Below are 26,786 nucleotides of genomic sequence, written 5' to 3' on the forward strand. Positions count from 1 at the left end.
TAAATTGGTATTCTTGAATGAACTCTTATTTGTATATATAGATTAATTTGATGAAATTTAAACTATTTGTAGATATTTAGAGATGTAAGTGACTAGTTTTATAATTTCAGAACAAAATCAGTCAAAGATACATAAATCTAACCAAATAATAATAATATGTGAATATTTGACCTTCATAACATGCATACGCGCTCTCATGAATTAGGTTTACGTGAATCTATTGCACCCATATAATTGGAAGCAAAATGATGCGCTGTCTACTGAATCAGGCTGACGTGGATCTACTGTACCCATATAATTTCATTTGCTTGCTGATTATTTATATATATATATATATAATCAGCAATCAAATGAAATTATAATGGCCGTCGACACAATCATTTTGAATCTCGACCGTAATTTCAAAGCTTGATTTAGCAGTTGGGTAGCCAACTAGAAGAAACACATAAATTATTTTCTGCATGTTTAACCCCCTAGAACAAATTTATAATTTTCTTTTAGTGGTTAAAGGTATTATGTTAGAGATTTGGAGACAAAATTGATGGTCTAAAATTATAATAAATTCTGATAGAAGAATGATATTACGTAGCTCTCAATTGTTATGCAGATATTTACTTACAAGCTTGTAATTCCCATTTTCTTTAATAAGGAGAACTTTTGTTACCATTTTTTTACTTGCATGCCACCCGCTAACGTTACTGGGTTGGCTAACATCCAAAGGCTCACAATTTTCTTTTAAAAAATAAATAAATAATCAATTAATTATATATCACTGGGATCTGCCAAAGTAAACCCCTTATAAATTGTGTGCTCTTTCATTATGAAAAGAAAGGAAGAGAGAGTGCTAATTTGTGAAAGAAGGCAATTTTTAGGGTACTGGCCCGGTCACACTACTGGTCCAGTATCCAGTTAAAGGCTCTGTTTGAGGATAACATGAGAAACCACCAGCGATGGTGAAAACTTTCTTTGGGCTGGAGACGTGCCCATCAAGCTTCTCAATCGAATCCATTTCTGAAATTACAAATTTGATATTTCACGTTAAGCATTTTAGGTTATGAGCAGAGTTTTAAAACCAGGGTTGCTAAGTCAAAAGGAGGCGACAGAGGTGATTTACGGTTAGTAAAACGACAAGAAATCGCAAAAATAAATCAACAGCAACAATCCGCTATTGCCGATGATTGACGAGGTCAACAGGAATGGGGTAGATAAGTTTTGGTTAGAAGGCTAAGGGGATAGTTTTCGTGATAATGGGGTGTGTTGTCGATGCCAAAAACATACCCTATTTGGCTTGAGTTGTCGACGCCAACGATGTAATTTGATATGTCTTTTAAGGATTTCAAACCTATAGAACTTATGTATAATTTTTAAGTGTTTTTGCTAGGTTTCAAACCTTTTTACATAGCAAGTCAAATTGGTTCAACAAGTCAACCTGAGACCCAGCCACTTTGCTGGGTTTCACCCCGGCCAGGATTTAAAACCTTGGTTACAAGACGTTATAGAAAAGGATATCTTTATGATAAAACGAGGCCTTTCCAGACCAAAAAAATACCACTAGCCATTTTGCCTAAACTTCCAGTCCAAAATTATCCACGTACAAAACTGTCAACCCGTATACTTAAAGTATCTTTTCCACCCATTTCACAGTTATATTTAACTAATAAACACGCTATTTGGGGATTACACGATTAATTTCCCTAAGTTGATAGATAGAGGAAGGCACAAGTACGGAAGAAGATATGAGAAAGCTACTATAATGCAGTAAAATAAGTAAGCCAACGGGTTGATAAAAAAATATTGAGGGATAACTAAATGAACTCAGAGAAGAGAAAAATAATGGTGAATAATCAGAAGAAAAGTGCCAAACAAGTCATGTCTTTTGACAAAAATGGTACATGTATATCAATGGTGTACTGAAAAGAAAGATACATCAGTAGAGGTGAAATGAGAAAGTTGCACTCAAATAAAATTTCTATCACGATTCAAACATAGAAACACCATTCTTGTTCCTTTTGTTTTTGAGATGTAACTTGATCACATAGAAGCAGCAAAAGCCTCTGTGCCCTTCTGCCATGAGTTAGCCACCTACAGATTTGAGTGTGTTACTCAACCTGCAATTATATAAAAAAAATTCCATTTGTTACTCGACACAATAAAATGACAGGAAATGTAATCCTAAAATACGGCCAAGGGTTGATTACATTAAACTACCAAACAAAAGTTGCAATTATGCAGACAATGAGACCTACAGTAGTGTATTGTTCAAATTTTAGGTTTAATAGCTGAAGAATTAATGCCTCCGAAATTGGTTCGGGAGCTTCTCGAATATTATGAGTTTTTATTCCAACATTAGAGAAGAAATATCCATGTCATTAGATAATTGATTAAAGCATGATAGCAAAGTTCCCACACTCTTGCAAGAAGCGCCAATTTCACATCTATTGCTACATAGAAGTGGTAAATATAAAGGAGATCCAAGACGTAATCGAGATTTCAAACCTTTTGAGACCAGATTATATTAATTTAACATTAAAGGTCTTTCAAGGAATTATTGAAGCCGATAAATTCTTAAAAGTGAATTCATCAATACTATCACCAATATGTATCCTGTTGTGTAACATTGAGCCAAATTGTTTATGGAAAGTTGTTCGTAGATACTAGATAGAATAGGTCAAAGTTGGATTGACCTCAACTAGTACAAAGAAAAGGAGTTAGATCCAGTATGATGCATGAAATAGTTGTTTGTTCTATGGAGTGTTGAAAGCAACAAAACCTGGTAACTTCAACCCCAAAAAACTTATATATAAGTTAGGTGTTACTAAGCTTACCAGTCCAAACCCTCAAAAAGACCTTCCCCTTTTGTAGCAGAAGTTTTGAATATAGCCCATTGACGGTTTTTAATCTTGTGCAACTCTAGTGCCTCAGTCACTGCAGCATCATCAAGTGCCCCAGGAAGATCCTATTTGGATGAGAAAAAAATATAAAACAAGAAGAAGGAGAAGACTGCCGAAAATTTATATATAAAAGCAATATGGAGATGTGAAACCATAAATAAACAATCTCAGCTCCATAACCATAATATTTTAACCTTTTTTCTTTTTCTCAGAACACAACAAAGGTGGTAATAAAATGGTCATGATTCTCATTTATGTTCAAAAAACAAAAACTAGATGCCAAGCTGTCTAGAAATCTTATAAAATAAAATAAATGGGTGTTAATAGAAACCTGCTTGTTTGCAAAAATGAGAACAACTGCACCTCTTAACTCCTCTTCCTGCCAAAAGAGTCAGAGACTTAAAATAGGGACTATAAAATACTGGATGAAAACTCAAATAGTATGCATCATTAAGGCATTTAAGCAGTCAACAAGGCTAACAGTAAAGACTAATTATTTCATCGATTTTCAATTAGGGTACAAGAAAAAACAGAATGAGGACACAAATAAACAAGGCATGCCAAAACATGTGATACATCTCAATAGCTATTAAACATTCATATACAAAGCATCTTTAAAATCTCCAAAGGATCCATTCACAATAACAGTACCAATAATCATACAAACTTTGCTTGTATATCATATTTCAACAATTTATGATGCATACAACAAATAAGCCTAGGTTGATACCGCACAGAAGGCCAGCTTAAGTACCGTTAAAGGTCAGGCTATTGTAAATTGAATTTTGAACTTTGAAATTTTGAGAGTAATTGACAATCATCTGTTGAATCCAACCAAATGCCTTAAAATCTAAAGAACCATAAAATTGGCATACAGAAGGGAGACACAAAAAAAAAAAAAAAAAAGAAGATAACTACTTTTGAACTCTCCTCTCTTGAATATCTGATAGGATTTTATGAATAATTACCTCAATCCCACCATTAACATGTAAAAACAAAAGAACGTCGTATATTTTGGTAGTCTCTTGTTTGATATGGGTAGACAGTTTCTATAGACAAAATTAGAAAGCTCTGTAATTCACAGAGTGTAGAGTTCTTTTGATCTTCAGAAGGATATCTGAGGTTTCTGAGAGCTCCTTGTTCACTCTTTGTATATCTTATTTTAGTTATCTTTTTGTTTCCTATAAAGAAGAATAAGTCAACATAAACCAAAGACAAATGTACCTCCAATATTGCATGAAACTCATCTTTAGCTATCGCCAGCCTATCGGTGTCACTTGAATCAATAACATAAATTATTGCTTGTGTGTTTGGAAAGTAGCATCTCCAATATGGCCTGTGCCATAAGACAAAATAAGCAGGTGAATGAGTTTGTGCAATTGATGGGAAAATGAATTATTTACCAATCAACTCAAGAAATAGTCATTAAGTCATGCAGAAAAAAGAGGAAGAAAGTTCATTTCAAGTCAATCCTTTCCTGTATGAGCCTCTTCACTCAATTCCTCATCTTCAATTCTTTATCTAAGTTCATTTGGGAAAATGAAGAAAGTAGAATGAAATCATCCTTTTTTTTGTTAACTTCTTAAATTACAAAATGACTGACCAGGGAAAAAAATCATCAGTTAAAATATCTGAATCTCAAATCAGAAGTGGGTCTTCCAAAAAGACTGGGAGAAAACTAGAAACCTACAAAATTCAGGACTACTATAAATACAGACGTCTGTGATTTTGCTCTACGTATCAAAAGAATGTGTGGTCATAGTGGTCATACTGGGTCACAAAGAGCCTAAGGGTGGAGGCAATTATATATATACAAAAGAAAGAAGAAACACATGAAGTTAACAAAAAAGCACCCTTGAGACAAGTTACAAATAAACTTAATAAATTCTCTTGTCAGATACATGTTTTATAGTTGTCGGAATTTCACAAAAGCCTCTAGAATCTACCAGTCCACAAACATGTTACCAGAATTTACTTTGCACAACACAAGATCACACAATTTAGCAGTCCTCTAACCATATAAATTGCATAAAAAAGTAAAACCCATCAAAACCAAAATGTTACCTGATACTTGTCTGCCCACCTACATCAAGAAAAAAAACACAATAAGGAATTGAGCTGACATTTAGCTTTTCAATCAAAAATCTAACATGACACAAACAACAACTTGACATTCTAGCAATTATTATAGCTTAGAGAAAAGAGCAACTGCACACAAAAGAAAATCACCGCCCAATGTTTTTGGTTTTTAAAAGAAAGTCATATTTATTTATTAATATTATGAAACAAAAAGTCCTGTTAAAGAAATCAGTCATATGGCCGGTTGCATATACATATCAAAGGAACAGAATGACATACCCAGATCCCAGACTTGGAATTTGATGTTATTATACTGCACTGTTTCCACATTAAACCCAATTGCTGCATAAATCAAAAAAAGAAAAAGGAAAGACAGTAAATTACAAAAGACTATATCAAACTATAGATACTCCACTTAATTGCTTATAAACGCAAATATATAAATTGCAACATCAAATTCATAACTTTCCACTACTCAATCCATTATGAAACACCAAACTTCAACATCAGTGAATATTAACANTATGGGTAGACAGTTTCTATAGACAAAATTAGAAAGCTCTGTAATTCACAGAGTGTAGAGTTCTTTTGATCTTCAGAAGGATATCTGAGGTTTCTGAGAGCTCCTTGTTCACTCTTTGTATATCTTATTTTAGTTATCTTTTTGTTTCCTATAAAGAAGAATAAGTCAACATAAACCAAAGACAAATGTACCTCCAATATTGCATGAAACTCATCTTTAGCTATCGCCAGCCTATCGGTGTCACTTGAATCAATAACATAAATTATTGCTTGCGTGTTTGGAAAGTAGCATCTCCAATATGGCCTGTGCCATAAGACAAAATAAGCAGGTGAATGAGTTTGTGCAATTGATGGGAAAATGAATTATTTACCAATCAACTCAAGAAATAGTCATTAAGTCATGCAGAAAAAAGAGGAAGAAAGTTCATTTCAAGTCAATCCTTTCCTGTATGAGCCTCTTCACTCAATTCCTCATCTTCAATTCTTTATCTAAGTTCATTTGGGAAAATGAAGAAAGTAGAATGAAATCATCCTTTTTTTTGTTAACTTCTTAAATTACAAAATGACTGACCAGGGAAAAAAATCATCAGTTAAAATATCTGAATCTCAAATCAGAAGTGGGTCTTCCAAAAAGACTGGGAGAAAACTAGAAACCTACAAAATTCAGGACTACTATAAATACAGACGTCTGTGATTTTGCTCTACGTATCAAAAGAATGTGTGGTCATAGTGGTCATACTGGGTCACAAAGAGCCTAAGGGTGGAGGCAATTATATATATACAAAAGAAAGAAGAAACACATGAAGTTAACAAAAAAGCACCCTTGAGACAAGTTACAAATAAACTTAATAAATTCTCTTGTCAGATACATGTTTTATAGTTGTCGGAATTTCACAAAAGCCTCTAGAATCTACCAGTCCACAAACATGTTACCAGAATTTACTTTGCACAACACAAGATCACACAATTTAGCAGTCCTCTAACCATATAAATTGCATAAAAAAGTAAAACCCATCAAAACCAAAATGTTACCTGATACTTGTCTGCCCACCTACATCAAGAAAAAAAACACAATAAGGAATTGAGCTGACATTTAGCTTTTCAATCAAAAATCTAACATGACACAAACAACAACTTGACATTCTAGCAATTATTATAGCTTAGAGAAAAGAGCAACTGCACACAAAAGAAAATCACCGCCCAATGTTTTTGGTTTTTAAAAGAAAGTCATATTTATTTATTAATATTATGAAACAAAAAGTCCTGTTAAAGAAATCAGTCATATGGCCGGTTGCATATACATATCAAAGGAACAGAATGACATACCCAGATCCCAGACTTGGAATTTGATGTTATTATACTGCACTGTTTCCACATTAAACCCAATTGCTGCATAAATCAAAAAAAGAAAAAGGAAAGACAGTAAATTACAAAAGACTATATCAAACTATAGATACTCCACTTAATTGCTTATAAACGCAAATATATAAATTGCAACATCAAATTCATAACTTTCCACTACTCAATCCATTATGAAACACCAAACTTCAACATCAGTGAATATTAACAGTAATTAAAAAAAAAAAAAATCAACATTATTAAAAAAAGTGAAGAAAAGAGCTACTGACTTGGAATAGTTGAAACAACTTCACCCATTTGAAGCCGATCTGCACCACCAAACCAAAACAAAAACATTAAAGTCGTTCAAAAACAACGACCCATTTCACAGAATCACAAAACAACTGGGCAAGCTTTAAAATCCCAAAACAACATACAAAGAATCGTAGTTTTGCCAGCATTGTCAAGGCCAAGAACTAGAATCCTAGCCTCTTTATTCCCAAAAAGCGAAGAGAACATCCGCGTAAACAAAATACCCATCTCTCGATCTCGTATCCTCAGTGCATGAACAATAACAGATCAGAGATTAATTCGATTCTCACAATTGAATTATGGATCAGATCTGCAAAGCAAAACCCTAACCCTGTATAAGAACACAACACAAATGTGGATTACGAAAGAGAACAAATAAGAATTTAGTTTCAATATCATGCAGTTAATATGAAACTCTCTGTTCAAGTAGCGTGTGTAACGTGCCTGGAGTCAAAGAGGAGAGGGTCTGCTTGCAGGAGTTGGTGAAGGTCGGGGGTTAAATAGATGATTTTGATAAGTTGGGGGACTTAAGAAGAAATTTTGAAAGTCCGTGTTTCTTCGTTGTTGAAGACAAACTGGAATGGAATCGGGATGAAAAGGTGAAGGAAGAATCATAGAAGCGAAGGGAAAGGGAGCTGTGACTGTCTACGGTTCAGGATTTGGGTTCGTACTTTTATTGGTTTTGCTTCATTGATTTCATCGAATTAGTAGGACCCAAATAGGACGGGGCCATTGGGCACGTGGCAATGTCACCGTTGGATTTAAACTGTTTTCCGTTTTGGGTTTATTTCTGAACGAAAAGATGGGCATTCGGCCCAACATAATAAGGTTTTTTATATTTTCTTTTTTCAATTAAATTTAAAGAAGATTGTACAATAAGAAAAGAAATTAAAATATAAAGTAATTTTTATTAATCTGAAACAGGGACGACAGAAAAATCCAATAAGGTAGGCTACCTGAAAATGGAACCAGGAATAAGACTGACAGTGACGGGTGACGGTGAAAACCTACAAAAGGTTAATGCTAGTCTTACTCACTATTACTAATTTTTCTTATTCACTTTTGTAAATATAAAATATAGTATGAGTATCATAAATATAGTATGAGTACTATATATCATTTTAACAAAAGTGAGTAATAGAAATAAGTAGAAAGAGTGGGTAAGACTAGTATTTTTCCCTATAAAAACCCAGTTTTGTCTTCGATGAAAATATATAAACATTAAATTATTTTATTTTTAAAAAATTATGAGGCAAGGACAGGTTTTGCATTCCCCTCCCACGGTTTAGCGGTTACTCGTCCCCGGCCACACTTAAAAAAATCCGAGATTGTGGTCAGGAGAGAGGACAACATCTCAACATGCCAAGGCTAAAGAGGAAGGTCCTTGCCAACTCTACTAGCACAAAATAAATAAACAAAGTGCTCAATAGATAATAGATTATACAATGATATTGCTTTCTTGAATTCCTTCAACTAACAAATAAATATTAACACAATCTTCTTGCTATTATGAATGTAGGACATTAATTTATAGAACTTTTTAATCTTATTAAAAAGAGAGAAAAATTTACACTGTAATTAGCTACCACAAATCCAGAATTCCTTGATAAATTTTCTTATCATAGTCGCTTAAGTTTCAACTATCAAACACTCTCTTCTCTGTCGCCTCGCTGAAACAATATGAAGGTGCTTGAATGAATGACTCATTTAAAACTGCGCCAACCTCAAATGTAATAACATGTGTAGATATACCTGCAAAATTAATCACATATTTTACAATCTTTCTAAAAAAAAAAAAAGATATTACAAAACGTAACGTAAATTTGTGAACTTACCGTCGTAGAAATCCCAACGAACAGGCCTCCTGGAAACAACATCTTCGAAGTACCAAATGAAGTCAACTTTCTCCCAAACATTACACAAGAATCCATCAGTGGTTTGAGTCCCTAAATACTTGGCTCCATCGAGAAAATTTCTCCGGGGAATCCCTACTTCAAACTGCATGACTTCACACGTCGCCGGCTCGCCTAAAGTGAAGTAAAAAGTTGTGCCATTGTCCCACTCTACATCATACAGAAGCACCCCCAGTTGCTTCTGAAATATGTTCACATTCGTCCCCCGCGGCCAGTCGTACCAGAGATCGCTTATTTGCAGAAGGCCTTTGCTCAAGTTCATGTAGAGAAGTGCATGGAATTGGTCCGGCCATGGCCGCGGAGTCGGGCTACTGGTTGTGTCAATGGGTTGAAGAAGAAGTAGAATTAGCAAGCTTAGGGTTTTGTTTCTCATTGATCTCATCTTCAAGCCGGTGATATTGTCTGATCTTTTGTGGGTTAAGAAATTTTATCGAAGGGAAGTTGAAGATAATGGGAATGTTTGTAATGAGTGGCTGACAAAAATTTTATAGAGGGATAGGTTTCTCTTTATTGCAGGCAGATTCTCGTCATTGCACACTTTAATTTCATGTCTTTTTCGTAATAAATTTAGGGAATACCAACCATATAATCCAACATTATCGAATGTTTTCGTCATTTTTTTAAAATAAAAAACGAAGTAAAAAACTGCCACTGAACTGGGTTCTTTCAATTATAGTAGTGCATTGATTCTATAGCATGGCTTTCGGCTTATCTAGTGAGTAGCTACGAAAATGGTTTATTTAAAATTTTTTTAGGTTTATAATTATGACCTGCTCTATTTTACAAGCGAAATGTTTATCGATTAAATCCCGATTGTTGCTGAAATTTAGACTGGATTTGTACTCTTAAGAACCCTAAAACAAAAAGAATATTTCCTTTCCTCAAACCATTTCAGGTTAAGAAGATGTAAAAGTACCTTTCTCTTTATAAGAATAAGAGCATCTTTCTCTCTCTCTCTCTCTCTCTCTCTATTAGAATAGAAACACCGCTGGGTTGTAAGGCGAATAGAAATACTGTGCGCTACAAGGCGTGAAGGTGAAGAGGAAGAGAAGCATCCACTCAGGACACAAGCACTTGAACATAACATTTAAATATTATCACAAAGGCAAAGATAAGAGATATATATAGAACCATATTATATGGTTAAAAAAAGTCTATTAAAAAATCTAAATAAGTTAACAGATGCCCAGAAACCACACTTTATGATATAATTTATACTGGACCCAAAAAAAAACATTGTCATACCTACAAACATAAGAAGATCCATTTCACCAGAAACGGGGAAAATGGAGTCGGCTGAACCAACTATTTAGATAACTTCTTCATGTGCCTAATGTCTCTCTATCTTATTAGTGAACTCTACATTTCATTGCTGCTTTTATCTTTACATTGCAGATTGAAAAATCATCTCCGCAAGTTCCTGCCACATTGCACACAAATTTCCTTTAGATTCAATCTAAATGGCGTTTGATATTAAGTCAATGAAAATACCATTCTACGCAAACATAGAGGAATGATATTGTATAGAACTACGACTAAGATGCCGGTTTGATAGCAAATCAGGAAATTGAACGAAAATTTTCTTATTTCTGTAATAATACTATCCATTTTAGAATTCTCTTGATAGACTAGTACCATCATATATGAAAAGGAGGCTAGTTTTTTTTATTCCTATTAGCACCAAGTAAAGAGATGAAATTTGCATTCAATCATTCTATTTAATTCTTTATACTCCTATTTTGTCGCTAGACATTAACTCACAGCCGGTTGTCTGTTAATCGATGTTCTGCTACTATTTAAACAAGCAACAATAGAGGTTAGAGGCTATTTAATTACCTGCTTAGCAGAAGGAACCTTGGGTTCTCCCCATTCCATGGCTTTCTTCTCAAGATATTCAAAATCAGCCTTACCAGCCTATTATAAGATGGAACCACTTCATATTAGCCAAATAAGTAATAGGAACAAAAGCGAAACAGGTAAGATACTGGGAAACATGTTACCTCAATTTTAGCCCCAACTTCAGTGTCAAAGCTCTGATATCGCTTGCGGACAAGCTCGGCCAAAGAACCATCCTTCCCAATGACAACAAAATCCATTCAGTATCATTGACAGGCCATTGATAACAAAATAAGCACTCCATTTTAGAAAATCAGACAGGCTTTTATATTCGTGAATATGACAGTAATGTATCACCTCAATGAGCTTGGCAGCATTTCGAAGTCCACGGGCTAGAGCATCCATTCCAGTAATATGAGCGATGAACAAGTCCTCAACGTCTGTGCTTTCTCTTCGTCTAAAATATATCATAAAGTTGATTATGTCAAAAGGGGCATTAGAAAGGTAAAGAAATTGGAGCAGAAAAGAAAAAAATACAACATAGAAATCCATCATGAAAAAGAAATGGGAGAAAAAAACACAATTAAGATGCAATATAGATATCCATCATGAACATCTTATGCATGGCAAGCACATAAGAGAAGGATCAATAAGGGAAAAAAGAGACTCACAATTTTGCATCAAAGTTGAATCCTCCTGGGGCTAGCCCTCCCTGTGATAAACAAAAGTGAAATTAACCAAATAAATCCAGGCTAAAATTAGTATCTCGGAAATTTCACATTGAATTGAAAAGTTGCATGTATTACATACATTTCTGATTACACTGAGCATAACCATAGTTGACTCTGCAACATCAGTCAAGAATTGATCTGTATCCCAACCTGTGGTGATATCAACAGCTCTTAAAACTAAAGTCACAGGTTATCTCAAGTTCAGTATGTAAAGTTTTTATCCAAAATTAAGTAAAGAACTCAAAAAAGCCGAAAACTTGTTAATATTCCAGTACCAACTTGAGGATCGCCAGTGTTTGCATCAATATTTCCAAGTAGACCATTGAGTCTTGCAGTTTCAAGCTCATGATGACAGCTGCAAAGTACACAAGTATCTACAGTAAGCTGAGGAACTTCATGCAAGTTCAATCTTCTGATTGAAAGCACTTAGGAAAAACAAACAAGCAAACATAACATAGAGGAGCTTGAGAAACAAAAGTTATTACATACCTGTGACCAGACAGGGTGGCATGGTTACATTCAATGTTTAGTTTAAACTCATCTACAAGAAGAAAAGCGCGACAATATATTAGATGTTCACTGTTATGCAATATAAACACCATACATAATTGGACAAGTCTTCTAAATATTAATGGTGCTTAAGTATTTTGAAAAAATTCAAAAAATCAGGGACGTAAAGATTGAAACAAAGTATGCATTAAAATTTTCCCCGAGATTGAAGAAACCTAGTCCTACGGGCTATAGCCTAAATTGGGCCGACTATAGCTCATGGAGTAAAATCAAGTTGGTGACAATTTCGGTGCTTGAGTCATATGCGTTCATTTTTTGGTGAGAAGAAAATACATTTTAATCCCAAAAACAATCTCAAGTGGATTAGCAATGTCCAAATAGGAAAGACACCCATCATGCAACAAATGTAGTAAATAAATTTTAATTTGCAGAGCAAAGAACATACACAGGCAACAATACTAACATATATATCAATATCCATGTACACCATCTGAAAAATGAGAGCTTGCTCCTTACCACAACCTCAATGATAAGGATAAATTTAAGATTTCACATTTTTCTAAGTTAGCCAAAAAACTAAAACTAAAATACTATACAAAGCTAGAGTGAAAACTATAAACATCTCAACTAATAAGTAGCAAGCTTTGAACTTTGCAACTTGGTTGATAAAAATATACGATTTTACTTCATAAATAAAACTTAAGAATGTTTAGTTAAACTTGCCTCTGAAACAGGGTCATGCATTGTGATAAACTAATATTAGAAAAGTGAACAGCGATATTACCTATGAGACCATACTTCCTTAAGAAGTTAGCTGTTGTTGCAGCATCCCAGTCGTACCTGACAAATTATCACCATATGTCAAAATATATCTGGATCATTTGCCTCGTTAGCCATATATTAAATAAAAGAATAAAGCATACTGGTGTTTTGTAGGTTCTTGAGGCTTGGGCTCAATCAACAGAGTCCCTGAAAGTCAAAAGAAAAAGCAGATCCCTGTTAGAATTTTGGCATGGTGAAAAATAAATAAAAAGAAACAAAAAATTCAAATGAAAAACAAAGAAGGAAAAAATGACTGTCATTAAGTTTTCGGGCAAAATGCAAAATTTGGAAATGAAAAAGACCACAACAATTACTTCATATTCCATGCAGCAATAAAACAAAAGAAACATAATATTCTGCCCCTATAACTGTTGGAATTCTCCTTTGCATCCTACAGTCATACAGAAAATCTATTAAGATGGAGAGAAGAAAAACATACCATTGAACCCAATCTTCTTCTTGTAGGTAGCAGCAGCTTCTAGAAATCTTGCCTGCAAGCAGACAACAAATAGTCTCAGTTAAATCATAAAATCTAAAACCAAAACAGAACGCTAGGACAGTAAAACCTTGTTACTAATATATAATTTACTGAGAAAACATAAATACCAAGCAAAATAATTTAAATGCAAAGCATAACAAAGTAAGGACATGTTAGATAAACATACCAAATGATCAAGCTCTCTTCCCATATCTGTGTTCAAGAGAGTTTGATAACCCTCACGACCACCCCAAAACACATAGTTTTCTCCCCCTAAATAATGTGTGACCTGTGGAATTTGTCAATTGGAGAGCTAAGTAACTATAGAAAAACATATATACAAATAAGAAAGATATCCAATTTTTCCTAGTATCCACAACCACCCACCTCCATGGCCTTCTTGACTTGAGCTGCAGAATACGCATAGACACCTAATTCAGAGCTGTAAAACAAGTTCCCGAACATTTAAGAAATAGGCTGACACATTCAGTGAAAACAAAACAAACAGTGCAAATAGTTAGGGATCCTCTATATACACAGTACCTAGTAGCAGCACCATGCATAAAGCGAGGATGCACAAATAACTGAGCTGTACCCCACAATGGATGAATCTTGGTCCCCTGCAGAATCAAATAATTAAACCTTAAAGGAGATAAAGGACTTCATAAGGCTAGTAGTTATGTCACACAAGTATATACTGGTTTCTGATTTTGGTCTCCAAGAACAAAACAATTGCAGAAGAGATGTCACACAAATCTAGATCCAACACAACAACAAGATCAAATCATAGGTTCCATCTCCTGTATCCTAGAAAGAGTTCCAGAGGTTTTTGTTATTGCCTTGCCATCGAATGGGAGTTTTCTTTACAACATCAAGATATTCTAGTGGACAAGTTGATAAAAATTATGTTTAACTCACACAACGTGGCAACCAAAGAATAACCAAGAAAACTGGTCACAGACCTGAAAATATTCCTTCCACGACCACTGTGTTCTAGCTTCATTAGTTCAGGGGACAAGGATGTGAAGGTGGATGGCTTTTAAGTCCATGTAAATAAAACTTACGTACAAAAACTAAAAGAATAATTTAATAGTATGAGGCCCCAAAACCACTATGTCAAATAGCTAAAGAGAAGAAATTGGATATTTGTATTTGACTTGAGCTTTTAATTTCTTTTTTTCCCTTTCTTTTGTTCCTTTCCGAAACACTGAGGCCCACAACCTAAGACAGCAGATGGAGAGCAAAAGTTGCATCTCTACTCTACTCGAGCATATGATAAAGTAATAACAAGACTTAAGTAAACTTACTAACATGACTTCATGAACTTACCTGAAGCTCTTTCGCAAGGGCCACCACTTCATCCAAGTTTTTATTACTTTCCTGTTACATATTTAACACCCCATAAACATGATATACAATAGACAAGAGTTTAGCTACAATCAGGAAAATACAAAACAACAAAGAATAAAAGTAACTGAGACAATGAACAAAATACTCTTAAAAGAAAATAAATTACCAACCTCAAGGGTTTTTCCTTCAGGAGCTATATCCCTGTCGTGGAAACACCACAAATCAACTCCAAGTTTCTCTATGAACTCAAAGTTTGCTCTCACTGTACCGAAAGATATAACATAACAAGTACATTTTAAATTATAAACAATAATGCAGTATAAACATGAAGTAAACATTATAAGCATATCAGCCAATCTTACTTCTTCTTTTGGCCATAGCCAATGAATTGGTACCATCTTCCCACGGCCAAAATTTTGTAGGTGCCCCAAATGGATCACCACCTGTTCCACGGAATGTGTGCCAAAATGCAACACTGAATCTCATCCAATCCTATTCCATTAATATTTTTCAGCATAATCCCAATTTAGTAACCAAAGTTGAAAAGTGTCAAGACAAGAAACCAACCTTCATTTTCTTCCCAAGAATCTTTTCTTCCGGATTATACCACTTGAATGCAAGTGGATTGTTTGTAGTTGGACCCTATAAAAAATATGGAACAAATGAATAATTGCAAACACAGACACTTGAGAACCATAATGACACAACTGAACCAATAATTCTGTTTACCTCATACTTAATCTTTGGAATGCCAGGGAAGAATTCCCCTTTCCAATCATCTGATTCATCACATTTGCTACCAAGATTATCGGCTGGGCATGTTGATGGGGCAGCATTCTACCAAACCCAACACAATCCAAGTCAAAACTAAAAACAAAATACATATTAACCACGTATACACCAACTCAAACAAAGAGTAAAATAGTAGAACTCAAGATAAAAGTTTAATTCTTTACCACCAGAAACAACACCACATTCAAACAAAGCAGCAGCAACAGAACACTCTTGGTCGCCATCATTAGTTCACTTCATGCAACTTAGCACTGCAAAGATAAACATAAATCATAAAACAGCAATTCAACTTATCATATCAAAAATATAAAAAAATACCCATCATCAAACCTTGCAAACGAATCATGGGTTGTAAACAAAAATAAAAAAACAAATCATCAAATCAAACAAAACAAAAAATTACACTAATAAACAAAACAACCACTAAAATTATCCAAAAAAACACAAATAAAAAATCAATCTTTGGCAAAAAAATTACTAATCCAGGCTAAAAGAGCACTTCTTCATAAAAAACGAAGAGACTTACAGATTAAAACAGCCTTATTGAGATTGATGATAGAAGAAAAATGGCCGTGGAAATAGAAGTATTTATACTGCATACGTAATCAAGTTTTAGATAAAATTGTTTTAGTTTTCAAGAAGACATTTTAATCACACGTGTACACTATTTTGGTTTATCCAAAATGTATATTTCTGATTTTACCCTCCTTTAGTCCTTGCCTCTAGTAAGTAGTTTTGATTTGGAAGAGAAAAAAAATCATTGAATTTCCTCATTTCTAGGTAAATATGTTTTAACTAATTTCAAAAAAAATTAAATTTACTTTTTGAGTTAACAATTAGATTAAAACACGAGGTAAAATCTACCAAACTAATAATTTTATTCAAAAATTCATTAAAGCTAATGTTTACACCTCAATTTATTCACGGTTATTTCTGATGTACAAATAAAAAGTTAATGCCGTCACATTTACTAATGATTGACACATACAAATATAAAAGTAAATATCATCATATTCATCAAAAATATATAAATTTAATATAAAATTTTCTTCTATGAAAGTTAACATTGATATAGTTATATGACATTTTCCAAAATTCACAAAACTTAGTGCTTTACATGTCAGGGACTGATTTGTCATTTCAATAATCTAGATCCTATAATCTTCTTAAAATCAAATTTCATATCATAATATTAAATCCCTTAATCTTAGAAGATAATCCAAGGAGCATTACTAATGTTACCCGCTTGTGACATACTTACCTCACAGTAACTAATCAGATATTGAGAAGCAAATGGGCGAAGTCTATGATTCATTGAAACTGTGTAATTTGATTGGCTGGTGATGGCTTTGATTGAGTTGTGACGGTGATGGTATCAAGATTGAGAATATTAGCCTATTAGGTTAAAAATGTAGGTGGCAATCTCGTGATTTGGATTATGTTGTGAGTCAGCGGTGACAAAAAAACAGAAACTGGCTACGTCACCTCATTAATTTATTTTAGAACTAGTCAAAGACCAGTCCCAAGCAGACCCGAGCCTCAGCTCATTTGGGACTGATCCCAAATGAGACCAGTCACTCATGGTCCCAGGCTCATAAGTAATATTAGGACCCAAACGCAGGCCCATGAGTAATATTAAGATCCAGATCGATCCTTAGGACTGGTCCTATAGGCCTAGGATCGGTCTTATGGACCTGAAAATTTTCTTTTCCCCCTTGATCTTTTTTTTATATTTTAGGGCGAAATGAAATTTTATAAGGGGTTTTTAGTATTTTCCAGGGGTAGATTAGTAGTTTCTAAAAATTTAATTAATTTTAAAAAATAATAAATTAATTAATAGTTAATTTTAATTTTTAACATAAATGTAATATTCACATTTCACACATTCACGCTTCACAAATAAACAATTAAATAATTTTTTTATTAAATTATTCATCTTCATCTTCATCGTCAACAATATTTACATCATTCAAATCTGTATTCCTGAAGAGTTTGAGTAGTTTGGGATCTTTAGGATATTGTTATAGTCCTCTTTCTGCATGAATCCAATCCCGTAAACACGTTATCACTTCAATCATCTCATCGGTTAAAAAATATCTTTTGTCTTCAACAATCCAACCACTCATTGAAATGTTAACTCGGATGCAATTGTAGAAATCAGCACAGATAAAATATCACGTGCTATTTGGACTATAATAGAGAATTGACTTTCATGTTGGTTCCACCATTCGTAGAATATCCATCATTAAAGAACATTAGGTATTCAAGTACAAGCCTTCTGATGTCACTAAGATGAAGATATAATTACTTGTGACTTAATATACACAATATAATACATAAAATCTGCAAGTAACGTTTGGAAAACCAAACCGACTAGTTTAATGAGGAAACTGGAACAGAACCCTATGATTTATAGACCAAAATTCGGGGCATGAGTTCATTATAAAAGCACACCGAAAACAGTTATACAATTGTTGAATTGAATTTGCCCAACTAAACCACCTCTGAATCACTTATTGAATAATGAATACCCATGAAACCTATCAGATTTCATAAATGGGTATAAATGTACAAGTGTAGTGTTGTCACCATGATAACATTTTCATTCTGAGTCCTACCGTGTATAAGAAAGTATGATATAAAGACCTATAAGTAATTAACTCTAGAAAACCAAAAACGACAGAGATAATCATTACATGATAAAATATCTCTTATATAGTCAATGTCAAACACTAATCATATTATTATACAAGAAATTCTGGGACGATAATTCCCTATTAGTAAAAAAAAAGATACTTAGATTTGCTCGTTTTGGAAGGAAGATATTCAGATTGATTTAAATCTCTTATAAGGCAACCGAAGATCATACAACTTTCTAATTCTATTAATTTGAATCTTACCTCAACTCTATCATATAAATAAGTGTTATATAAACCTTATCATAACCTGTCTCTGTGGGAGAAGATACATAAAAATTATTTCACTGTAATCATAAATACATTAATAAAATTCTTCTTTTATTATTATTCTTAATTATTTCTTGTTGATTATTTATAATCACGCAGGCATCAATTTTGATTTTATCAAAGTCAATTGGATTACATTAATTGTTTGAGATTTCGTAACAATACTAATCTTCACCAACAATTAATTTTAAAAAATCAAACCCATTAAATAAATTGAATTGAATTTTAATAACACCCAAAGAAAAAACAGAACAAAGAGATAAATGCTTTATTGATCACTTGATCATGCATGAAGGTGTGCGTGTGCATACAAGCTGTTCGACAGATAAAAAAATATATATATATATATATATTTTTTTTTAAATTTTGTAAAAAAAAATTTAAACACTACAATTTATATTTATTTCAAAATTTATATGGGGATTTACATAATTATACAAAAGACCAAAAGGAAAAAGTGCAAAAAACTTTGGACCCGAGCCTAGGACTGGAGGGGGGCCCAATGGAGGGACCAGACCCTTATAACGGGACCAGACCTCTTAGGTCCGGGTTTTAAGACTGGGTTTTTAGACCCAATCCCAAATACCCACCTCTAATTTATTTATTAAACTATTGATAATAATAATAATTAGGCCAATGACATTGTCCCACCCTTCATAAATTGGCCGCGATTTGGCCGTTCAAGGCTTAGGCCATTGGTATTAGGCCAATCGCAGCCTAGTCTTCCGTAGCTTGGCTGCAATTTTGGCAAATCAAGGCCTGAGCTACAGTGGTTGGCCACGATTCAAGCTAATCGGACCTGAACCATCGTCTATTGGCACGATTCAATCGTTCGACGCTTGTGTCATCGACAATCATCATATCACCCCCCGCAAAGTTTATCATATAATTCCAATCACGCACTTTCTGCAGCCGGCCATGTTCGTCGACGAAGGTCGAGCTCAGCCACCGTGGAAAACTGCTGCTAGCATGCTACATCATGGTGGCCATGCATTCTATTTAAGTTTTAATGTTTACTTTAATGGATGAAAATTACAAAATCATACTCACCGTTGTATTTTATAAAAAAATTTCATGTTTAATTTAGTTGATCCAGTATAAAATAAGTTAGTTAAACGAAAAAAATTGTAATAAAATAGTAACAATGAGAGAAAACTTATTATTGAGTAATAGTTGGAGGAAAATTTTATAATTTCCAATTAAATATGTTGATCAGGATGTGACCCAAATTTTGATTTTAGACAATTATATATGGTTAATGTGGGTTGGAATTTCTTTTGAGAAACTAAATTTGGAACCACAAATTATGATTTTTGGAAAATATAATATAAAAACTCTGTAAAATAATAAAAACCTGTAAAATAATGATGATTTAATCAAATAAAAATGTGCTAAAGCTTCAAATTTTAAATATAAAAATTGATGTTTCAATTGTAATAAAACTTAGTTGTTGACAAACCATATAGCAAATGAGGCTCGTAATAAATTGTTGTCTTTTGATAATAGCAACAAGATTGAGGTACAAGGTGACTGTGGCTTTAGAAAATGCAAATCTCCCTTCTTTTCCATTACTTTATATCTTTTCCATTACTTTATATTACAAAATAAATGTAACACTATTTATATACGTACAAAGACCAAATACCCCTAAGTACACAAACTCATACACTAACAGTAAATATAGTTTTAAAGTGATCGATTTTATTTAAATCTTAAACATGGTAAACATAATATCGTGAAAATAGAAGTGATTCAAGGACGGACCAACCTAATTTTGTGAGTGAGGGTAATGATATATAATAATTAATTAAAATATAAATATTAGTTAATGTATAATTTTTTTTGTAAGGGTACATATAACAAACCACTTTAATTCATTGTTGATCCCATCTTACGATTAACTATATATGTTATATGTTATGATAATTAATTTATAGGATCAATATAAATATCACAACTTATTAATGTGCTATAGAATTATTTGATTTTAAAAAAATCTTAAGGGCCTGCTTAGTATATTATTTGAAATATAATATTCTAAAAAGTTGTTCTCAATAGATAGGATATGATTAGATCAAATAGGATAAGATTCTGATAATGTGTTTGATATATTTTTAGAAAACATTTTTTGAAAATATTTAGATTATTTTTTAACCACTTGTTAATTTAGCTGAACACTCCTAGAATAAAAATTTATGGATTAACAAAAACACCCCTGCCCATCCAACCGACTGCCGACAGTTGGCCACCACCGCCGAATGGTGGTCGACAGTCGTCGAAATGGTGCACAACTGATTAAATTTGACCAGTAGTGCGTCGATCTGGCCTTTTCCCGGCCAGAATTTGGCTTTCATTAAAGGCCAAAATATGGTCGTCAATGGTCAAATCTCTAACCGTATATCTGGCCATTTTCGACCAGATCAGCACACAATAAGCCAGATTTGACCGATCGTATGTCGTTTCGACATCAACGATGGTAGCGATTGGCGGCCGACGATGGTAACAATTGGCAACCGACGATGGCTTGGATGGTTGTAGGTGTTTTTGTTTATTATAAACTTTTATTGTGAAAGTTGATTGTATGTTTTTAATTAAATATAATTGGATTGAATTTTGAATTGAATTCCATGAATATTAAAACAAATATGTTTTTTACTCTTTACAATAGGATAATATAATAAAATAGAGATTTGACAAGCGTACCAAATAGGATGTTAAACTTTGAAAGGTTCGATTCTTGAGCCAACTCAGTTTACAAATAACAAAACCACGCCATCTTCCCATCTCAACATGCATAGTCTATGAAAAATATATAATTGAGTAAAAATCAACATGACTCCACCTTCTCATTATCTTCGTGATCATCCTCTTTTTTTATTTTTTAATAAAAATTAGAAAATGTGGGTGGTTGGAATTTATTTTGAGAATCTAAACGTAACAATTTAGTATCATAAATTTATACTGTATTCAATGATTTTTTTTTTTTTTTTTGTATTGCATCTTAAAGTTTTGATTAATAATTTCTTAGTATGATTTTTGAAAAATATAAGGAAAAAATATATAAAATAATAAAAACCTAAAAATAATCTTACAATAATGATGATTTAATCAAATAAAAGAACTTTAAATTTAAAAAAGCATAAAGAATTGATGTTTTAATCATAATATTTCGGTAATCTCTATTATTGACAACCATCGAATTGGTGCATTCAATAACATTATTGGGAATAATGGTGTAGATTTCTTCGACATAGAAGTTTGAATTTGATCAATAACGGATAATAAAATATAACAATAGTTCAATCGATAATGAAAACTTCACTAGAAAACATATCGATAATCAGTCAAACAAATAAAGTTTGCAAGAAGAAGTTGTCTTCTAATTATACTAGAAGTTGATGTAAATATACTTTTAACCAAAATATTTATTGTTACCGCATTAATTTATATACGTAGCATTTTCTTATACTTCCTCCGTTTCCAAATAAATATTGTTTCGTTTGACCAAAAAGTTGAGCAACCCTTTCTCTCTTTCTCGTTTTATGGCCCTTGTCTTCTCTCTTTTGATTTTTCTTTGGTCGTTGGTCTCCTTTGTCTCTCTCTTTCTATGGCCCTCGTCTCCTCTGTCTCTCTCTTTCTGTAGCCCTCGTCTCCCCTCTCTCTCTCTAACCCCTCCTCTACTCTTTCTCTTTTTCTGGCCCCTCATCTCCTTTCTCTCTTTCTCTTTCAAACGCCATTTAACTCTTCACATTTCTCTCTAATGTTGGAAGAACATTCAAATTGATTTCTTCAAGCACATATCTTCTACTATGACATTGTTCAATTATGGTGAGTAGTGAAAAAGCAGAGATGGAAGAGTAATATACTTTAACACTTTTACATAGGTGGGAAAACCAAAAATTTTCCCACCAAACTTTGAGAGGGAAGAGAAAATAAGAGATGGAGTAGGAGAGAGAAAATTTGTTTATATTAAAAAAAATTAGTATATTAAAAAAGTGTGCAATTTACTAAAATGACATATATTTTGAAACCGAGGAAGTAGTATTTTTAGGAAATTAATTTCATTTAAAATTGAGATGGGCTGTCAGCTGTGTACTTACAAGTTACAACACAGTTGGTTTATTTAGCACAATTATTGATAAAATTTCGGGAAGCCCAAGCCCACTTTGAGAAGAAGCAAAACTTATTTGGGTACAATAAAATGTCCATTAGATCAAGAAAAAAGCATGGGCCTATTATTTTGAATTAGTTTATATGCATTTGTAATGGGAACTTTTATAATAATCCTTTCTTTTTAAAAAAAAAAAAAAAAATTGAAAAGAAAGTGGAAAAGACGTGTTTGGTTAAAACAATTTCAAAAACACATTTAGGGTATAACTTCAAATTAGTATGAAATCAAAAATTAAATTATTACTTTTTGGATATTATGTTCAACTCGTATTTATATATACAAACCGACCTCAGATTATTAATTATCTAGAACCTTAAAAATTATTTTTGAATCACAAATCAAATAGACTCTTACTATTTGAAGTATGAACTTAGTCGTAAAAAAACTACAAACTCTCATCAAATATGAGTAATTAATAAAATTATATGTATTCTAAATTACTTAGATATAGAAAGTTTTCAATTTAAGCATGAAAGCTTCTCGTCCGCTGTCTTTTCCTTTTCTAGTAATAAATTCACATGGAAAATTAAAAATAAAAGAAAAGTTGAATGACTATTTGGTGGCTCTTTTTCCTTCATTTTTTTCACCGGGGATGTCTGAGCTAATTTGCACACACCTTAACTAATCTACAACGTCTGTCAATCGGGAAAGAGCCTCAGTGGTCATCCCTATTAGTGTCTTGGAAGACTCAAACTCAAGAACTCATAGAATCTCATTTTGTTCTTTTACCATCAGGCCACCCAATGGTAGTTTATTTAGTGGCTCTTGTTCCTTCCCAAATGTAAGGTCTATAACTAAAGTTCCATTTAAATTAGTTCATGATTTTCATGAAAATGAAAAAAAAAAAAAAAAAAAAGAGTGTTGGGTTAGATTAATAATTTATGAATAGTCATTTTCGGATTAGTTGAATTAAATACAAATTGTTCAAGTTGGCCCAGTGATGCAGATACTAGAGAAAAGAAAAGGAGAGAAAATACTCAATTTATTTTTGTGTTTATTTGTGCTTTTCGATAAGGGCGAACAACTGGCACCTACCCAAGGTTTGTTGTAAAGACAATTTGGTATCCAAATAGTTTGGAAATGACAAATAGGTACCTTCCGTTATTCTCTGTTAGTGATTTCCGTCTACTAAAGAATACACTTCTTGAAAAGATTGGAATGCCCTTGAAAGTTTGCCACATCAATTAACGAAATTTGTTTCTTCTCCATTGTTATGATTTTCTATTTAAATTTAACTCGCTAGACCTCCCAAGTTTGCATTTAAAAAAATAACCCTGAAAAAATTTTGCAATTTTTTTTAAAGTTAGAAAAACTAACATGGCACACTTAGGATTCATTAACCATGTAAAACGGGTTAAACTGAAAAGATTTAAACATATGTTGGTAATATTATAATTAATGAAAGTTTGTTTAAATTTTGAAAATTAAAAACGACCTCTCCCTTCAAAATCGCTTAATCGAGCAATATACCAAAAAAATGATTGACGAAACACCTTTGATTTCTCTGTGATTTTCGGCGATAAGAGTTTCTCATTTCTGACAAATATTTGATCCTAAAGATTCGTTACACAAAATCATGGCTGATATTCATAAAGAGGAGGAAAACCCAACCCCACTCTAAATCTTAGACTCTGGCGGTGACGATTATTCAAAGGCTATCGAAGAAGACGCTCCGGTAGATCATTCGATGAGTCAAAGTGGTCCAGAGGCAGAGGAGACAACAACATCACAAGAATAGAGAGAAGAATCGAAAAATGGTTCTGAAGAGGAGGACGCCGGCGAGAATTCAAGCAAGGAGGAGGACACTAGTGAAGAAAGGGTACGTTTTTTATTGATGATTTTAAATTTGATGAATAATTTGATTGGTTTGTGCGAATTTGGGGGATATGTAGTTGGTTTTATTGTTAAGGTGGTTGTGGCGTTTTGTCGAGCAATTGGCGAGCATCGGGGGAGTGGCTTTGTTTGGGCTCTAAAGGATGGGGGAAGGCAAGGGAGGCCGTAAGGAGGTTGTTTGTGGGATGTTGGAGGGCTGAGGATGGCGGGAGGCGTTCCAGCCCCCTTATTCCGCAACCTTTTACCATCCTCAGCCATCTCCAGGCCTGCATTGGCTTCCCCGGTCCTCTTGAAGCAAAAAACACCAACCCTCGAATGCCCTTGAAGCCCATATCCCCCAAATTGGTAGCTTATTGGTTGTTTTGGTTTATTTTTTTTTACTGATATTTAGTTTATATCGATTGTGCAGATTTTCTGAAGCGTAAATTATAAAGACTATGAGTTGGAGGTTGTAAGCGATAAGGTACTGTACTTCCTTGAAAGGGTGACAGTTTGGTCGAGTTGACAAGTTTTTATGAGAATAATGGAGATTTTAGAGGAACAAAAGAAATGTATGGACCAATTCAAAGAGAATTGTTTTGGCCATTTTGCGGACATCAGAGAAAATTGGAAAAAAATGCGTTTTAGGGGTAGGGGGTGCATTATATGTTACTGCACTCAATTAAAAAAAAAATGTGGTTTGTGGTGGATGGGAAGCCACTACGTTTTGGGATGATGAAATATGCCCTGATGACAGACTTAAGATGTTGGTCATTTCCAGATACGAAAGAGCAAGAGAGAATAACGAAGAGTAAGGCATTCGATAACTTGGCTAAAAAGGTTTTAGGGGGGAAGACGTCTATTACGGGACGCGATTTAGAGGAGAGGTTAGGAGAAAGTGGATTTACCTCTTCAGAGAAGCTCAAGATGTGCTTGGTATTGTTTGTGCATTTGATCCTAATGGCTTCTGACTCAACAAAAGCTGTTAATATGGATTGGGTGAAGTTTGCAAGCAACATAGACTTCTTTAATGCTTATCCGTGGGGACGGGTATCATTTCAGCTAACCATCGACTCCTTTCGTGGAAAAGACATGGCGATAAAGCATCGCCAAGCTATCGAGAAGGATAGATCGAGCACGTACAATTTGTTTGGCTTCCCATGGGCAATGTAGGTAAATATTAATAGTTTTTTGTTATGTTTTTTTTTAATTATATGTGTTTTAATTATGATATGGACTATTTTTTTACAATGTAGTTTTGGATATATGAGGTCGTCCATGTCTTGGCTAAAAAGGGGGGGGGGGGGGGGGGGGCGAAATAAGACTTTTGATGAGCGACCGCAATTTTCTAGGATGTTGCGGTGGCACATCGAGAAGTGTACCCATTGGGATTATGATAAAATATAAATGGAAATTCAAGCGGCTCGGGTAAGATTAAATGATTAATCTTTTGAATATGCACTTGCTTTTAAATGTGGCTTAAATTTGATTGATTTGTTTTCTTAGTGCACAGAGTCATCCATCATTTCCTCACCTTTGCTAGGGGTCAAGCAGGAGAGGAGTATGTTACATCATTCAGAGCACTGGACGATGCAACAGATAAAGGGATAGACTGCCTAATGTGGGACCTAGAAGGGGTTACACATGTGAGTGCAGCTCCAGTCGACAGGAGGGAGGAGGATGAAGAGGTTTGTACACCTCCACCTAATTGGCAAACCGGTACAACAAGTACTGCTTTGCTGAGGCATCGGGGTCGGGAGAATGAGGTGGTTGACCTTATAAATGGTCTGTTTGAGAGTTTTACAACAATCGTTTATGAGATGTTTGAGAAGATGGAAGAGCAGATGAAAAGGCTGGAAGGGAAAGTTGATAGAGTGGCGGAGAAAGTTGGAAGAGTGGAGGAGGAAGTTAGTGGGGCATTGAAAGTGGCTGAAGTGCAACTTGAGTATAAAAGAGAGAGCCAAAATAGTAAGCACATAAAATCTCCTTACACGGCTATGACGTATGGAAAGAAGAGGAAAACGAAGAAAAAAAAATGAGGAAGTTCATGAAAGTGGAGAAGCAAAAATAGAGGAGGGTAAAGAGGAAGGCGGAGGAAGTAGGGAAGTGAAAATGGAAGAGGGCGAGGTAGGATGCAAAAGAAATGGTGATTGGAAAATGGAGGAGGGTGAGGAGGAAGTGGGCAAGTGAAAACGGAGGAGTTAAATGTCGATTTGTATAGGTCAATATATGAGGAAAAGAAAAAACTCTTTTATGCCTATTA

General features: G+C 33.8%; 3 protein-coding genes across 5 annotated transcripts; all 3 read right to left on the reverse strand.

Annotated features, from left to right (window-relative positions):
• Positions 1-1,822: 1,822 nt before the first annotated feature.
• LOC116135542 (ADP-ribosylation factor 1) lies at positions 1,823-7,820 on the reverse strand. 2 transcript variants are annotated; one of them, XM_031421252.1, is made up of 9 exons: positions 7,587-7,820; positions 7,268-7,452; positions 7,121-7,159; positions 6,819-6,881; positions 6,525-6,543; positions 5,685-5,796; positions 3,223-3,270; positions 2,826-2,956; positions 1,823-2,108 (listed from the first exon to the last, which is right to left on the reverse strand). In XM_031421252.1, exons 2-9 carry the CDS (start codon positions 7,368-7,370, stop codon positions 2,075-2,077), a joined length of 549 nt encoding a protein of 182 aa, XP_031277112.1. In that variant the 5' UTR covers positions 7,371-7,452; positions 7,587-7,820; the 3' UTR covers positions 1,823-2,074. The 2 variants fall into 2 exon arrangements, with proteins under 2 accessions (XP_031277112.1, XP_031277111.1); XM_031421251.1 differs by having other exon boundaries at positions 7,268-7,473; positions 7,587-7,819.
• Positions 7,821-8,601: 781 nt separating this feature from the next.
• LOC116135550 (uncharacterized protein At4g14100-like) lies at positions 8,602-9,626 on the reverse strand. Its single transcript, XM_031421264.1, has 2 exons — positions 8,978-9,626; positions 8,602-8,894 (listed from the first exon to the last, which is right to left on the reverse strand). Exons 1-2 carry the CDS (start codon positions 9,435-9,437, stop codon positions 8,779-8,781), a joined length of 576 nt encoding a protein of 191 aa, XP_031277124.1. The 5' UTR covers positions 9,438-9,626; the 3' UTR covers positions 8,602-8,778.
• Positions 9,627-10,163: 537 nt separating this feature from the next.
• On the reverse strand, positions 10,164-16,195 carry LOC116135546 (xylose isomerase-like). Of its 2 annotated transcripts, none has more exons than XM_031421258.1 (21): positions 16,101-16,195; positions 15,739-15,825; positions 15,512-15,619; positions 15,350-15,424; positions 15,145-15,274; positions 14,953-15,044; positions 14,762-14,812; positions 13,976-14,052; positions 13,820-13,874; positions 13,620-13,721; positions 13,394-13,445; positions 13,056-13,101; positions 12,917-12,972; positions 12,112-12,163; positions 11,898-11,977; positions 11,702-11,772; positions 11,563-11,603; positions 11,249-11,348; positions 11,056-11,127; positions 10,892-10,969; positions 10,164-10,475 (listed from the first exon to the last, which is right to left on the reverse strand). In XM_031421258.1, exons 2-21 carry the CDS (start codon positions 15,799-15,801, stop codon positions 10,440-10,442), a joined length of 1,437 nt encoding a protein of 478 aa, XP_031277118.1. In that variant the 5' UTR covers positions 15,802-15,825; positions 16,101-16,195; the 3' UTR covers positions 10,164-10,439. The 2 variants fall into 2 exon arrangements, with proteins under 2 accessions (XP_031277118.1, XP_031277120.1); XM_031421260.1 differs by lacking the exon at positions 16,101-16,195 and adding an exon at positions 16,053-16,071.
• Positions 16,196-26,786: the final 10,591 nt, after the last annotated feature.

Source organism: Pistacia vera, unplaced genomic scaffold (assembly GCF_008641045.1).
Source record: "Pistacia vera cultivar Batoury unplaced genomic scaffold, PisVer_v2 Contig300, whole genome shotgun sequence".
NCBI classification, from domain to species: domain Eukaryota; kingdom Viridiplantae; phylum Streptophyta; class Magnoliopsida; order Sapindales; family Anacardiaceae; genus Pistacia; species Pistacia vera.

Coding starts and splice junctions, on each gene's coding strand:
- LOC116135542 (XM_031421252.1), bottom strand. CDS start 7,370: ATGGGTATTTTGTTTACGCGGATGTTCTCTTCGCTTTTTGGGAATAAA. Junction 3,271..5,684: donor AGTTTCATGCAATATTGGAG/GTACATTTGTCT, acceptor CTCTTTTGGCAG/GAAGAGGAGTTAAGAGGTGC. Junction 2,109..2,825: donor CTTTTTGAGGGTTTGGACTG/GTAAGCTTAGTA, acceptor ATATAATTGCAG/GTTGAGTAACACACTCAAAT.
- LOC116135550 (XM_031421264.1), bottom strand. CDS start 9,437: ATGAGATCAATGAGAAACAAAACCCTAAGCTTGCTAATTCTACTTCTT. Junction 8,895..8,977: donor TCGTTGGGATTTCTACGACG/GTAAGTTCACAA, acceptor TTAATTTTGCAG/GTATATCTACACATGTTATT.
- LOC116135546 (XM_031421258.1), bottom strand. CDS start 15,801: ATGATGGCGACCAAGAGTGTTCTGTTGCTGCTGCTTTGTTTGAATGTG. Junction 13,102..13,393: donor GAAGAAGATTGGGTTCAATG/GTATGTTTTTCT, acceptor TTTGACTTTCAG/GGACTCTGTTGATTGAGCCC. Junction 10,476..10,891: donor AGGTTCCTTCTGCTAAGCAG/GTAATTAAATAG, acceptor GCAATGTGGCAG/GAACTTGCGGAGATGATTTT.